The sequence below is a fragment of the Mustela erminea genome, chromosome 6, assembly GCF_009829155.1.
Source record: "Mustela erminea isolate mMusErm1 chromosome 6, mMusErm1.Pri, whole genome shotgun sequence".
Lineage (NCBI taxonomy): Eukaryota > Metazoa > Chordata > Mammalia > Carnivora > Mustelidae > Mustela > Mustela erminea.
The window spans coordinates 64,790,524-64,805,512 of NC_045619.1; the positions used below are offsets into that span (position 1 = coordinate 64,790,524).

Consider the following 14,989-nt stretch of genomic DNA (forward strand, 5'->3'; position numbering starts at 1 on the left):
AACAACTATCTTCTTGGTGAGGAAAACCTGCAGCTTGAGGCAGAGTCCGTGCTATCCATCTGCATGTACTTTTGGCTAAGTCCTTTGTACTTCTCAGCATCCTACAGTTCAGCCCTCTTTGTCGGTAGAATAAAGCCCAGGACCTCCAACTAAACATCCCATATCTGTTCACTCCTGTCCCCTCTAATGTGCTTACTCCATGCTCTCATCACTTAATGCCTTCCCTTCTAGAAACACCTCATGTGTTTTCAGACTGTGCTTTCCTCTGCCTAGAATGCTTCTGTGGTCCTTCTCCGGCCCCGGATTTGCATCCCCTGACTTGAGCTTGCTGAGTCCTTCTTGCTTGTCCTTTAGGTTTTAGTGTAAAATGCCAACCTTTCCACGAAGGCTTCCAGCTTCTGCAGTCAAAATCAGTCCCTCCATTCTTCTCATGGCAATGATTTCTCCTCTTTATGATATACACAATTTGCTTGTATCATATTAATACAGCTTTGACTCCCCACCAGGTGTTAAACTCCTTGAGGCTTACGTCATATCCCTCCAGCTGGCATAGTACCTGGCAAATAGGAGGCCCTTGGAAAATGTGGAGTGGAATAAGTCATGCAGTTACTGAACATGATGATACTGACTAACTGAATCACAGTGAAAGTGAATGGTTGGTCTAGACATTTAGTAGTTGATGGCAAGCACCTTGTTTTTAAGACATCTAACCCCCTTGCCCCAGAGACCCCAGCTCAACAGGGATATTCAGTGAATGTATGGTGGTTTGGAACTGGCCACAGAGTCTGTCAATGTCTGCACTAATATTTCAACACACCCTCTGAGCTTCTGCTGCAGGGGACACTACATTCTTTGGATCTGGGCACATCCAGCCGGCTTCCCAGCAGCACAGACTGGCTGCAGCACAGACTGGCTGCAATCTGAGAAGTAGGCTTCAGGCACCTTGAGCACATTCATTACGCTTGCCTGGCTTGGGATCGCCTTATTCCAACTTGCTACACCCAGTATCCGCTTGCAGGTCTTGCTCTTGTGTGCCTTGGCAGCATCGGTTGTGCTGTGATGAGTGTCCCTCTGGGCCCAGATGTGTCGCCTTATCCCTAGACTTTGTTGCTAGTGAGCCGAGCTCTCTGTTTAACCTTCCAGGGGCCTTGCGGGTGATGCTGAGCTCCGTGCTCAGAGATGCGGTGGTGTAGACAGAGCAGATCTGGGCTCCTGCGTGAACTGTGTGCATTTGTTGCTTTACAGATTGTGAGTCTGAGCTGGTTCTCGACACTGAGGTGACACCATATTGTCATAGCCTAGCTCCCCTGAGTCGGGCAGTCTTCCTGATTTGGCCCTCAAACGCCTTATAGATTAACGGATCAATGAACAGTGTGTGGTCCAGGCATCCACATCAGCTAATACCTTTTAACTCTGTACTGCTCGTGAAATTCCTTAGCCATCTCCAGGTTTCTCTTGCTGTGGACTGGACTAGGATTTTGCTCAGTATGTGACTTGCTATCAGTCTCAGTGCAAGTATATAATTACATTATCTTCTATTTATACTTTTTAACTAATATATTTTATCTAATAAAGTTAAATTAAAATATCATACACACAAGCCTTGAATATAAAAAGATGATTTCTATAAGCCCCACAAGAAAACTTGTCTCAGCTCCGAGTCCCACCTACCTTCTCTGCAGGGAAAATGAAGAAAGGACACCCACACTGAGTGGGCACTTCAGACCTATCATCTCATTAACCATGACAGTAACATGGGGTAGGGGTGTCAGGCTCATTTTAAAGATAACAAAAGGGGGGGCGCCTGGGTGGCTCAGTCTGTTAAGCGTCTGTTTTTGGTTCAGGTCAGGATCTCAGGGTCTTGGGATCAAGCCCCACGTGAGGTTCCCTGCTCAGTGGGGGGGTCTGCTTCTTTCTCTGCCTCTGCCCCTCCCCCCTGCTCATGCTCTTTCTCTCTCTCTCTCTTTCTCTCAAATAAACAAATAAATCTGAAAAAAATAATGAAGATAACAAAAGCAAGTCCCAGAAACTAAAGATAACAAATTTGAGTCTCACTTAAATGGCAAGAGAAGGAGTCTGTATTCCAGCCTTGGATGGTCGAGCTGCAGGTGCCTGTCATCCCCTCACCTTTTGACTGCAAAGTGTGCTCATTGTATGAGAGTGTTTATAGGTATATTTCCCAGAACACTGTTTTCCGCTGTTAATTATGATTGATTCTCTAACCCACTGTGGACCTCAGGTCCTGGATGGTTTGGGTGATGCAGCTTTGTGTGCCTGAAATGTCAACCCTGTCCCTTTCCCTTGTGAGCTCGTACTCATCTTTAAGAGCCAGCTCGTGTGTGGCCTTCGTGGGAAGCATTTTTTGAACCATACCCCATTTTTTCCCTTTACGGTTTTATTTCTTGAATTTCAAAAAGGCAAGAGAAATCCTTACACATTTTAAGTAGTAGTGGACTAACACGAAGATTTATAATAGCTGTCTACCCCTACCTTCATCCACTCAGTCCCTTTATTAAGTAACACATTAAAAAAATTTTTTTTAATTTCAAAAATATAATGACCATATATATATTCCTCACCTGGATTCATCAACTTTTAACATTTTGCCACATTTGTTTTGTCATTCTTCCTCTCTTTTCCCCTTAATATATAAAAATATGACTTGTATTCTGAAGCATTTGAGAGTAGGTTGCATAATTCATGCCTCTTTATACCTGAATAATTTAGTTGTATATTTTCTAAAACCAAGGCCATTAGTCATTGTTTCTCTTTAGTCTCAAGTTTGGAGTAGTTACCAGTCTTCATTATCTTTCTATAATATAATTCAAAGCTTTAAATATAATTAAAACATATTTAATATGTATATTACAAAAGGCTTATATGATACTTATTATAACATTGCAGTTGGTGTGTAATGTCATCTCAAATGGTTGTTATATATAATACATATGTGTTAAAGAATCTGTAGCCCATGATTGATAAAACTTATATTTTCTAAACTTATTTATTTATATCTTATATTAAAATTTTATAATATACAAGTACAAATAGTATAATTGTATGTAAATACATGATATCAAAATATGTACACATAAAAATACAGTATATAAAATAAAAATAATAATATATGCATATGTGGTATATTATGTAAGTATAATAAGCATGTAATTATAATATATGCAGTATTATAATACATTAGATGATAGAAGTTATACTATATCTATTAAATCATGATACAATATAAATTAGGAGATATTAAAATATTGATATTTTATATATGTGAAATAATAATGTAGAATTGTATTTTATGCTTTAATAATATGAAATATATATATTTGTGTATTTGATAGAGTGTTCCTCATCTTGGGTTTGTCTGATGTCTTCTCACGATTATATCGCAGCCAGGTTATGTATCCCTGGCTGGGATTTGACAAAAGTGGTATTGTGTCCCTCTCAGGGTCTGTGACATGCAGAGACATGCCCCATCCATTTGCCCTTTATTGGTGAGGTCAACTTTGATTCCCCAGTTAAGGTGTAATGCGTTTTTCCCATAGTATAATTATTCTTTTTACTTTTTTATTTAACAAGTAATTGTTTTGAAGGAAGTGTGTGGAAGCCCTACTAATACTCCGTGCTTTATTAAACCTTTACACTCTAGATTGCGTATCCACTGGTATTTTGTGATGTCTCTCTGCTCATTCAAATCTTGCATCTTTTGGATGCAGAATGGCTATTTGCCAACTGCACTATTTCCTCCACATTCATTAACTGGCTTTTCCATGTAAGCAAGAGCTTTCTGTTCTCATCCATTCACGTGCTTACTGTATTTATGTGTGTACTTATATGTGCTTTCTTTATTCCATTCATCAATATCAGAATACACTCATGGATGTCTGTTTTTTTCCAGTGGTTCACTTTATCATTGTCCTTATTTATTTTGATGTTCAAATGGCCTGATATTCAGTCAGTAGGAGCCCCTTGTCACTGGCTTCTGAGTCCTTTTGAATATGTACCTGTCACTTTTCGTACACTGTCTTACCTTCTAACATGATAAAATGATCTAAGTTCCTCTCGTATCTCCTTCGCCTCAGCCCTGGAACCAGCCATTTCTCCAGGAAGCCCACGTACTCTTTAGTGGAGGAATGGTTTGTGGTCTGTGCCAGGATGGCTCTTTGCTACTGGGCTATCTTGTTTTTAGGTGCTTTCAGTGACAGAACTAAGACACACACACCGACACACACACACACACACAGACATGCAAGCACATGTGCTCACATGGCAGTCATGAGTTCTTACTCATTCCTCTTCTTACCCGGATTATTATTTCCTAAACTTATTTTTTGCTGGTCCTCTATAAATATCCTCTGCTCCATTATTAATCTGATGCCAAAGATTAGCGCAGTGTCTGGCCCTCAGTCCTTGCTCAAAAAGTATTTTTTAATGAACCAGCAAATAAATAAACCTTGATGATATAAATTGACCTTCTATAGGAGAAAGGTGAAAAAGGAAATTAAGCATGAAAATTCTTTTCCTTTCTATTCTCTTTTTCTCCTTCTATAAACTTATTGTTATATATATAATAACCAGAGGTGGTTACTCTTATGTCGTCAAATTTGAAGAACAGTGTGTTTTCTTATTTTATTGTACACTTTTCATTCATCTAAAACCGAATGCATTTCTGTAAGTTTTCTGAAAGCAATTTTCTGAGGTCTTTATTTTTTCAAACTTTCTAGGTGGCTGGAATTGTTGGCAGAGCTGATGTGTTAGCATGCCTGCTGTTTCTGTTGGCCTTTCTCTCCTACAATAGGTATGTATGGGTAAGAATGCCCTCCTCTGTGGTGACAATCACGCTCTCCCCTCGGGAATTTCTGTCGTGTGTGTGTGTGTGTGTGTGTGTGTGTGGACTTTGAGCATCTATCTGAGAAAGGAGGGAAGCTTCTTAGCAGCAAAATGCCGAGAGAGCTTTGTGGAGACCAGAATAGAAACCACCCCCCCTTAGGAAATGTGGCGCTGCTGTCTCTTCTAGCCACATTCTGAACCTTGCCGTATAGCCTTTGAAAGGAACTGCTCTCCCAGTGCTGGGAAGCTCTTGCTTCTTGATTATTCTTACTTGTCATTTCTTACTGAGAATGGAATTTGAAAGCTCCAGGCCAATAAATATTGGGTGTAGTCCTCTCTTTTATTTGGCCGTGATTTGTTTAATTCCTCCGTTTCATTTTGGTCCTAATTCTGTTTCCTCTTTATTATCCTCACTAAAGTAGCTCAGAGCTTAAAATAACAAGGCTGAATTGGAGGTAGTGTTTTTCATCTGTAGTTTTCAAATTCACACATCCTTTCATCACAATACATTAAGTTCCTTGCTTTGGAATGTGGAAAAGCAATAAAATAATTTACCATGATATTGCCCTTACTCCGCACAATGCTCAGATTCTCACTTCAGTTGTGACGTATCCACACCGGGAAAGGGGCGGGTCAAAAAGAAAATGGGAATGGGGCTGATGGCACAGGGGTTGGCCAGGAAAAAAGGGGCCAGTGAGTCATGTCACCATATTTCACGGAGGGATGGCTGGTTAGGGATTTGTGAATGTTGATCTTTGAATGAGTTCATTGGCCTGCCATCTTTGAGAGCCCAGTGGCCCTGAGCAGCACAATTCTGAACAAGTGGTTCTCCACGTGGGGCAGTTATGCTCTTCCCCTGTGGACATCTGGCAGTGTCTGGAAACACTTTGGCTTGTCATTAAGTAGAAAGGTGCTACCTGTGCTCTGTAAGTAGAGGCCAAGGGTCCTACAATGTACAGGACAACCAATACAACAAAGGGTCATTTTCCCCAAAATGCCAGTAGTCCGCAGATTGAGAAACCCTGTTATCAACCAGTTTAAACCTTGAATGACCAAGAATGAATTAATTCTTCTGAAATTTTGGCTTAACGAGTGGAGCGTTTTCTTTTTTTTTTTTTTTTTAAAGATTTTATTTATTTATCAGAGAGAGAGAGGGGGAGAGAGCAAGCGCAGGCAGACAGAATGGCAGGCAGAGGCAGAGGGAGAAGCAGGCTCCCTGCTGAGCAAGGAGCCCGATGTGGGACTTGATCCCAGGATGCCGGGATCATGACCTGAGCCGAAGGCAGCTGCTTAACCAACTGAGCCACCCAGGCGTCCCTGGAGCGTTTTCTTGGTACAGGTTTCCCCCAATATCCGAGAGTAGAGCGATTCTGTGAACACCTCTTGTAAGCTAAAATGGCCTCAAGTTGAAGAACAATCAATAGCTATTAATTAATATGGAAAAATTGGGGGCATTCCCAGACCACAAAAAACAACTTCTCTTGGGCGTTTTCTGACACCTCAGGACACATCCCACTAATGGATGCACGGAGTAAATGGAGATAAAGCACAGGTGCTCACAGACCCAGCCCTGAGTGTGGCCCTGGGGATGGAGCTGATTGGCCGGGCCCCTCTGCTGTTTGTCTAGCGCCTTGCCTCTCTAACGCTCCCAAACGGAACACTGTTTTTGCTTTTCACCTTCTTTTGTAAAAGCAAAAATCCTCTTTGGATTTCTTCCTGTTAGAGAAAATAGGTACTCATGTAGGTCTTTCATTAAAGTGAAGTGGGCCGTAACATGCACTTGTGAAAAGTGGGGGGTGCCTATCTAGTACTAGTCTCCGGGGCCTGGCTTTGTGACTTAACACTACATCGCCAGTCATCTGAAATGGTGGTGTGGAAAATCTTAAAAAGAGAAACTCAGATGCACCAATTACTTCTTTCCTGTGTACTCTGGTATTAGAACAAGATTAACAATTGCCTTTTAGTTTAAACTTAGTCTCTGGGGCCTTCTCTATGTGGATGGTGCATTCGGGAACATGGGGAGGCCAGCATCATGTCCATCTATCTCTGTGTGATGATGAGCCTTGGGATTACAGTTTCTGCCGTGCCTGCCATTCACAGCCTTAGCACCTGAAGCTATAGACCAGCTTCAGAGAAAAATGCATGTCCACCACACATTTGGCATGTAATTTTAGGTCATTGTTCCAAGACATAAGAATACAGCTAAGGTGTCCTAACTACAGAAATATTGGCCTTTACTTTGGAGGAGTAGGAGTCATGGGTGTGGCACCTCCTGAAGGAACAGTGATGTTTTTCGGTATTGGCTGATTCTGTGTTGTAAGGTGAAAAAAGGCTTTTTGGAAATCCCTACTGGAAATTATACTGAGGGAAAAAAAATTACCTAATACATCCCCTTGGAAAATAAATTTTAAAATACCGATTAACCAGAAGAATAGAAAAAGCCCAAAACATCTGTATTTTCATTGCAGAGAAAAATGAGGATTGTATTTTGGTATACATACCTATGTCCACTGACTGATTTATGTACAGAAGCATATAAAACACCTTCACCAAAGTAGTAATAGTGAGGATAACCACTTTGCGTGTACTAAGTCATTTATTTAATTCTGCCTACAACACGGGGATCCTGTTTCATACAGGAAGGAACTGAGGCACAGAGAGGCAGAGTAACCTGCCCCAGTTAGTTAGCTGCAAAGCTGTGATTGGAACCCAGGAAACCTGGGCCAGAGTTGATGCATATGGCTTAGTAATCTGTATTATTCACTTAAAATATATTCACTTAAACATCCTTCATGCCACTAACTATATCTGTATGGTAGCATTTTAAGTGGTTTTTTAGTGTCCATTTATTATATGCCTTATTTTACCGTAATTTATATGCACCTTAATTTAAGTAACTAAGTTCAGTGTTGTTGGGCGTTCACTCTTTTTCATGTTTGTGATTTTAAATAATTCTGTGATGAATATTTGTGAAGAAATCTTTGTTCACCTGCTTACTTAGAATACAGTGAAATTGATTGTTAAATCTTATTATTATTATTATTTTTAAATTTATTTGACAGAGAGAAATCACAAGTAGGCAGAGAGGCAGGCAGAGAGAAAGAGGAGGAAGCAGGCTCCCTGCTGAGCAGAGAAGCCCGATGCGGGACTCGATCCAGGGACCCCGAGATCATGACCTGAGCCGAAGGCAGCGGCTTAACCCACTGAGCCACCCAGGTGCCCCTGTTAAATCTTATTTTTAAGAGTTGGTATTTCTCAGTGACCCACATTTCTTCTTAGATTAAGAGTCTTTTTTTTTTTTTTTAAGATTTTATTTATTTGACAGACAGAGATCACAAGTAGGCGGAGAGGCAGGCAGAGAGAGAGGAAGAGAAGCAGGCTCCCTGCTGAGCAGAGAGCCGGATCCCAGCACCCTGGGATCATGACCTGAGCCGAAGGCAGAGGCTTTAACTCACTGAGCCAACCAGGCGCCCCTTAGATTAAGAATCTTGATCTTGTTTTCCAGGAGTGTGGACCAGCATCATGTTGGGGAATGTTTCCCTCCCACCACTTCTCCATTCTTCTTGCTGCTCAGTTTGTTTCTGGGGACCTGCGCGATGCTGGTCAAAGAGACAGGCATCACGGTGTTTGGAGTGTGCTTGGTTTACGATCTCTTTTCCCTGTCTCACAAGCAAGAGAAATCGTAAGTCATTTTAAAGTTTTGATACCAAGCAGTGCATGTGCAGAGAATTACTTAAATCAGTTGCTTTCAAATTTTCAGTTAAAAAAAAAAAAGTATAACATTTTGTTAAATGTAACCTCATCTTACACTGTAAATTAATAAGGTTTGTTTTATTAAGATAAATGCATTAGGTATGTTCAAATTCCTCACGCTTTATAAAAATCAATGAGGGCTATAAGGATTTTGTGAGCCTCAAATTTGGAATTGGAAAGTATCTATGTTATGTTTATGTTTATGTTTATGTTGCTAGATTGTTTTGGTTGCATACTATTGAGAAATCCTATTCATAGAGAGGAGTGGTTGCAAATGGTAACTGTTTCTTAACAGCTTTTTGAATCCCTGCATTCATATGAAAAAACACTGCTAAGTTGGGTCTGGTTACTTGTTCTATGGGTGATGCTGTTACCTAGGAGTTTTTGATGTCTTGTTTTGGAATTCCACAAAAGGCCAGTCTACACCATACAGGAGTACTCACAGGTTATATTCAAATTAAAGGTCAAGTTTATTTAGTAGCCTGTTTTCACTTAAAGAGTTTAAGCACATTCATTATATCCTGTGGACTATAGATGGCAAGAATGCTGTGTCATATTAAAAGTTGAAGCACATACTATATTTTTCTCCCTCTGTGAACTCTATAATTACTAACAGTTTGCCATGCAGACCCCATTTTTCAGTAATTATAAGGCCCTTACTTTTGAACTTTTAAAAAACGTGGTTGATTTATTCTTCTGCTTCATCCCATGAAGAATTTTAGCTTTAAAAGAAAAAAATCCTGCCTTTCTATTCCATTCCCTAGCTCTTTATACTCCTTGACATAAAGATAAGAGCAGTGTTATTGAGTGGCAACAAGCTGAGATGAGTCATTAAATTCTGATCACCTTCCTGCCTGGGCGTTCTTAGAGATAATTTAAATAGACTTTAGTGCTCTATTGGCTCTCTGTAAATCTCAGAGGCGTGTAAAAGGAAGGAGCTCGGTTATCATTTTGACCTAAGTTCATGCCAAGAAAGCTGTGAGCCAGAGGACCTCCCCTTGGCTTCTGTGAGAATGCCTTGCCTCTCTACCTTCTCAGCCAATAGGAGGGATGGTGATGCTGGCCTTACTTTGTACAGAATGACCTAGCAACCCGTCCTGTTCACACTTCCTTCTCGCCGCCTCTGTAGCTGAGTCCTGGAGCCCTTTCTGCTTTGCCTTGCTGACGGCAGGAGGATGTGATGAGCCTCCCCTGTAGTCCAGTCCAGAGCCGTGTGAACCTCATCCTTGAAGTCATGTGTGCTCTGGTCTTGGGACTCTGCAGCCCACCGTTGCCTCTGTACTGCTTTCTGTTTCATCTGGTCACTGTTGAGCGAGGCTTTTGTCAGAGGGGATAATTGTCCCTATTATTTCTTTAAGAATTGTTTCTGACCTTCAGAATACTAAACCACTGGAAGTTCGGGGGGGGGGGGGGCAGTGGGAATCATACCGCTGATACGTTGCTCAGAAGTTGCACAGCTTATAGTCCCTGCTTCGTTTTTTGGTCAGTTTTGGCTCTCATAAGCAGTGGCTCTGCCTAAGGGGAGACATTCGTTCTTTCCTTCATCCTTTTGTCCACCCATTCAACACATACTCATTCTGTGCCTGGCCAAGAACGAGAGAGATTTCTACCCTCCAGGGGCATACAGATAGTGGGGGAGACAGACGTTGTATGAGTAGTCATACGAGAAACTGATTACAGTTGTGCACAGCAGTCAGAACGGAGAGCATGTACCAGAGACCTGGCCAATAACGGTTAAGATCTCCTGAGTCCTGGCCACATGCCAGGCACTGTGCCACACCATTAATAGGCATGAAGTCACTTAATGCTCAGAATAACTGTTAGCCTTATTTAGTAGAGGAGAAAACAGAATCACAGGAAGTGACCTCTCCAGAGTCACCAAATCCCAGGGGGAGCCAGGATTTGGATCCTGTCTGTGTGACTCTGAGAGCCACGGGCTTGCCCCTGAGTACCTTTGCCTCTGTGGACAGAACACAGAGCAGGGACCTAGAGACCTCTTCTAGGACATCTGCTGCCCAAGGCCTGGGCTCACATTTGTACCATGAGATCAGCTCAGACGTCCTGAGTGTAACGGGGGTCATGACCCTTTTGAAAATCTCACGGAATCATGTCCCCTTTTCCCAGTAATTTAATATATACACATGCAGTTTTGTGCAAACTCTTAGGGCTATCTTCTCACTTTATCTGTTCATTTAGAATAAACATCTTGGCGTTAGGTTGTTCTCGAGGTCTTTTATCATACGATTCAGGTGGCAAGAAAGAAATAGTAACAAAAATGAATGTTGGAAGCCCTTCTATGTGAAGGACAATTTATTCCTAAATTTTAAGATTGGGCCACAGGAATGGAGTGGGATTTCTTTGATTTGACATCACCATCAGGAAGAAATATTTTCAGTGAAAGATCAGCTCCTGAGAGTTAAGTTTCTTTGTACTTTTATTTCTTTTCTAAGAATTTGGATATCATTTCCAACATGCAGAGAATAACATTCCCTGACTCCAGTCCCTAACCTCTTTCTCTGAGAGTAACCACCATCCTGCATTCGTCACTTTTCATTTCTACAATTATTTATATGCCATTACTTAGTAGGTATATACCAATGAGTATCAAATAGTGTATTTTTAACATATTTTCAAACTTTAAGTCAGTAGTATCACTTGCTTCTCATTTAACATTAGGACTTTGAGGTACATCGTGGGTATGTGTAGCTCTAGTACGTTAGGTTTAATTGTTGTACAGTATTTAAATAGCACAATTTATTTATCTGCTTTTCTGGATTTGGAATTTAGGTTATTTGCACCATTTTTGCTATTGTAAACTACGCCGCAATGGATTTTGTGTGTGTGTGTGTGTGTGTGTGTGTGTGTGCGCGCGCAAATACATGTGGGTTTCTCTCAGGCATAGAAGGGGAGTTGCTGGAACCACAGATAGACACATGTTCGCCCCGTCCTCTACTAGAGGACTTGAAACAGTTGCAGCCCTTGTCTGAGAATCCCCTTGGCTTTGCTCCCCATTTTGGGCTTCACTTGGTAGTGTCAGATATTTTAATTTTTGCCCATTTGATGGTTATGAATTCTATTTCAGAGGATTCATGAAAGAAAATATAACCAAGGTACATTGGACAGATCAGCTATGAATGATATTTTACAAGATCATAATTATGTAAATCCCGAATACCACTTCAATCAAATATTTTGAAAGAAATCTATCTGGAGGATGAGGGGTGTGAGTGTGTGTGCGTGTGTGTGTGTGTGTGCATGTGTATGTGAGTGTTGGCAACCTTGTGAGAGAGACTGAAACCTAGTATTCTATAGTAGTAAGTAAACCTAAGTTCTAAAATTTAAAAAAAAACGTTATAATTGTATTCTTTTTAAAACCTTGTGATATATACCGGAAACAAAAAACCTAAAAGTCTTGAGGATGATTGCTTCCAGGGAACAGGACTTGGGAGTGGGTCAGGGGACTGTTACTTCTTGTTGCAAGCCTTATCATTCTGTTTGACTTTCTCTCCCCTCACTGCCACGTACACAATTAGAAGCAATGGGGTCATCCATCAACGCAGCCCACAGCAGCCTGCGAGCCCTCAGCCCTCCTCTCTGCCTGTGCACCCTCACCGGGAGAATGGGAAGCAACAGCGATTTCCTCACCGAGGAGCTTGGGGTGGTTGCCACTCCCCATCGCCGCCAGAACCCAAGAGCAGTGGATTCCCAGTGTCTCCTCGAGCCATGTGGTCCGTGATGAGGTACTGACAGGGCTCCCCAGGGCCATTTTCATGCTCCAGCACCACCTGGGGTAGCCAGGGTTGGGCAGGAGAAGTAAAATACCCAGTGAGTGTTTCCTGACTCCCCCCTCTTTCTCCTCCTTTCCCTCCCTCCTCCTCCTCTTCATTCTTCCTTTCCCTATATTAGATGAGGTAAGATAGGAGTCGCTGGAAGCAGCAAGTAGCTGCCCCGCTCTGGGCCTTGATTTGGAAGCCCCAGGTGGGACGTGGGTCTGAGAAGCCTCAGTTAGGACAGACCCTTGACTGTGTCCCTAGGGAAAAGCCTTGCATGGAAGAGCAGGCACTCTGGGAGGGTGGGGTCCTCCTTTCACCCAGCCGTGCAAATTAACAGAGATTCATCAGAACAGGTCCCCTCACTAAATTAGGTTGTGTCTAAAATAGTTCGAACCACAGGCAAGTCAGAATTTAATAAAGATGGAAATGAGATTCATCCTGTTAACATTTTACCACTTCAGATTCCAGTTCTTATTCCTCTGCGCGGTCCCAGAAAACTCTCATTTCAGAGGCTTGGTTTCCAGTTATTCCCACTTTTGTCTGTGTTTTTGGATTTTGCTTCATTCATTCATTTCATTCATTCACTCATCAGCGTAGCTACTGAACATCTGTCAAGTGTCAGGCACTGTTCTAGGCACCAGGGATGTCCTGGTAAATAAGGAGGACAAGGTCTGAACTCTTGTATAGCTTCCTTTCCAGTAGAAGAAGACATAGTCTAAATTATTAGCAAGGAATGAACGGTGTGATAGAGAGTGATGGGCGGGCCTGGCCTGGCCAGATTGGGGTTGGTTGGTCAGGGAAGGCCTCCAGAATCCCTGTAATGACAGGAGGAGCTAGTCCTGCAAAGACCTGCCAAGATCTGGGCAGAAGGTTCCAGACTTGGGCTAATGAGCAAGTGGGAGCTGGAAGAGGTGAGGTCAGGGAGTGGCCAGGCCCAGATAATGAAGGGTCCTGTAGGCCATAAAATTAAGTTTGGATTTTATTCTGGGTGGAGAAGGAAGACGTTAGAGGTTTCTTATTTGTTTTAAGTGTGGAGAGAAATGATCACATTTCTTTTTTAAAATGTTCACTGGCTTCTTTGTAGTGCTTGATGTAAGGGGGCAAGAATAAAGCAGAGGAGGGTTTGGAGACTTCTATACAGACTGTGTGAACAAACAGGGTCTTGGCCAAGGGTGACAGGGACTGTGTTGGATTTGGGACATCTTTTGGATGTAGGTCCTACAGGACTTGCTGATGCTTGGGATGAAGGGGAGAGGTGAGAAGAGTAAGGGAAAGGCAGGAAATGAGGATTTGGGGGTATCTGGCTTCAACAGTTGGGTGGATGGTGGTACCAGTAACTGAGATGGAAAGGCTAGGGGAGAGTAGGTTTTCTGACAGTTTGGGGGTGGGGGGGATGAAATCACAAAAATGTATGAAATTCCTGTGGAAGGAAAAAGAGAGATAAGATAGAGTCCTATATCATTGGGGAAATCTTGACTTTAATGGAGGGCCGTGGAGGAAAAGAAGACAGAGAATTTTAGGGAAATTGTTAATTTTTAAAGAAAGACCAAGGAGGAAGGGTACCTGGGTGGCTCAGTTGGTTAAGGGACTGCTTTTGACTCAGGTCATGATCCTGGAGTCTCAGGATCGAGTCCTGCATTGGGCTCCCTGTTCAGCGGGGAGTCTGCTTCTCCCTCTGAATCTCCCTCTCTCAGTCTCTCTCTTTCAAATAAGTGAAATCTTTAAAAAAAAAAAAAAAAAAGACAGAAAGGCCAAGGAGGAGAAAGAAGAGCAGTTAATAGAATATGGAGACTTTCAAGGTGGCTTCAACATGTGACTCTCATGAAGAAAGGACCATATTAGACTTTACTCACTTTCATATCCCCGGTTACTTTCACAGTGTCTGGCTAATCGTAGTTGCTCGAATATTTGTGAAATGACTAAATTAATAAACTGATGGGAAGAAAGTGTTGGAATTAATCACAGAAAGAATAATTTTCAGCGGGGCGCCTGTGTGGCTCAGTTGGTTGAGCGGCTGCCTTCGGCTCAGGTCATGATCCTGGACTTCCAGGATCGAGTCCCACATCGGGTTCCCAGCTCCTTGGGGAGTCTGCTTCTCCCTCTGACCTCCTCCTTTCTCATGCTCTCTCTCACTCATTCTCCCTCAAATAAATAAAAAAAAAAAAAAAAAAAAAAAAGAATAATTTTCAGTAAATTTGACAATGAAGGAATGGTGGAGGGGTGCCTGGGTGGTTCATTCAGTTAAGTGTCTGACTCCTGGTTTCAGTTTCAGGGTCATGATCTCAGGGCCAAGAAATCAATCCCTGTGTTGGGCTCCACACTCTGTGGGGAGTCTGCTTCAGGATTCTCCCTCTCCTTCGCTTGCTTACTCTCAAATGAATAAATCAGTCTTTTAAATGGGCTTGCCCACTCAATTCTCAAATAAATAAATCTTTTAAATAAATGAAGGAATGGTGGAGAAGGTTGTTATCTGGAGGTGTGTTAGGTTTTTGTTTTCATTCTTATTTTAAATTTGGTGGCTGTGTGTACATGTGGGTAAGTTCTTGTTGCAAGCCTTGTCATTCTGTTTGACAAACTGTAGAGAGGAGAGATGGAAGACATGGCAGCAGAAAGGGATGGGATGA

The 14,989-nt window shown here is 42.1% G+C and overlaps 1 protein-coding gene across 4 annotated transcripts in view; it reads left to right on the top strand.

The window, feature by feature from the left end:
- Positions 1-14,989, top strand: part of TMTC1 (transmembrane O-mannosyltransferase targeting cadherins 1) — a 263,017-nt gene that overhangs the window by 26,549 nt on the left and 221,479 nt on the right. For all 4 annotated transcript variants that reach the window (XM_032347548.1, XM_032347545.1, XM_032347546.1 and 1 more), the window contains 3 exons: positions 4,734-4,807; positions 8,345-8,521; positions 12,126-12,332. In XM_032347548.1, coding sequence (XP_032203439.1) covers positions 4,734-4,807; positions 8,345-8,521; positions 12,126-12,332 — 458 coding nt within the window. The remainder of the gene's footprint in view (positions 1-4,733; positions 4,808-8,344; positions 8,522-12,125; positions 12,333-14,989) is intronic.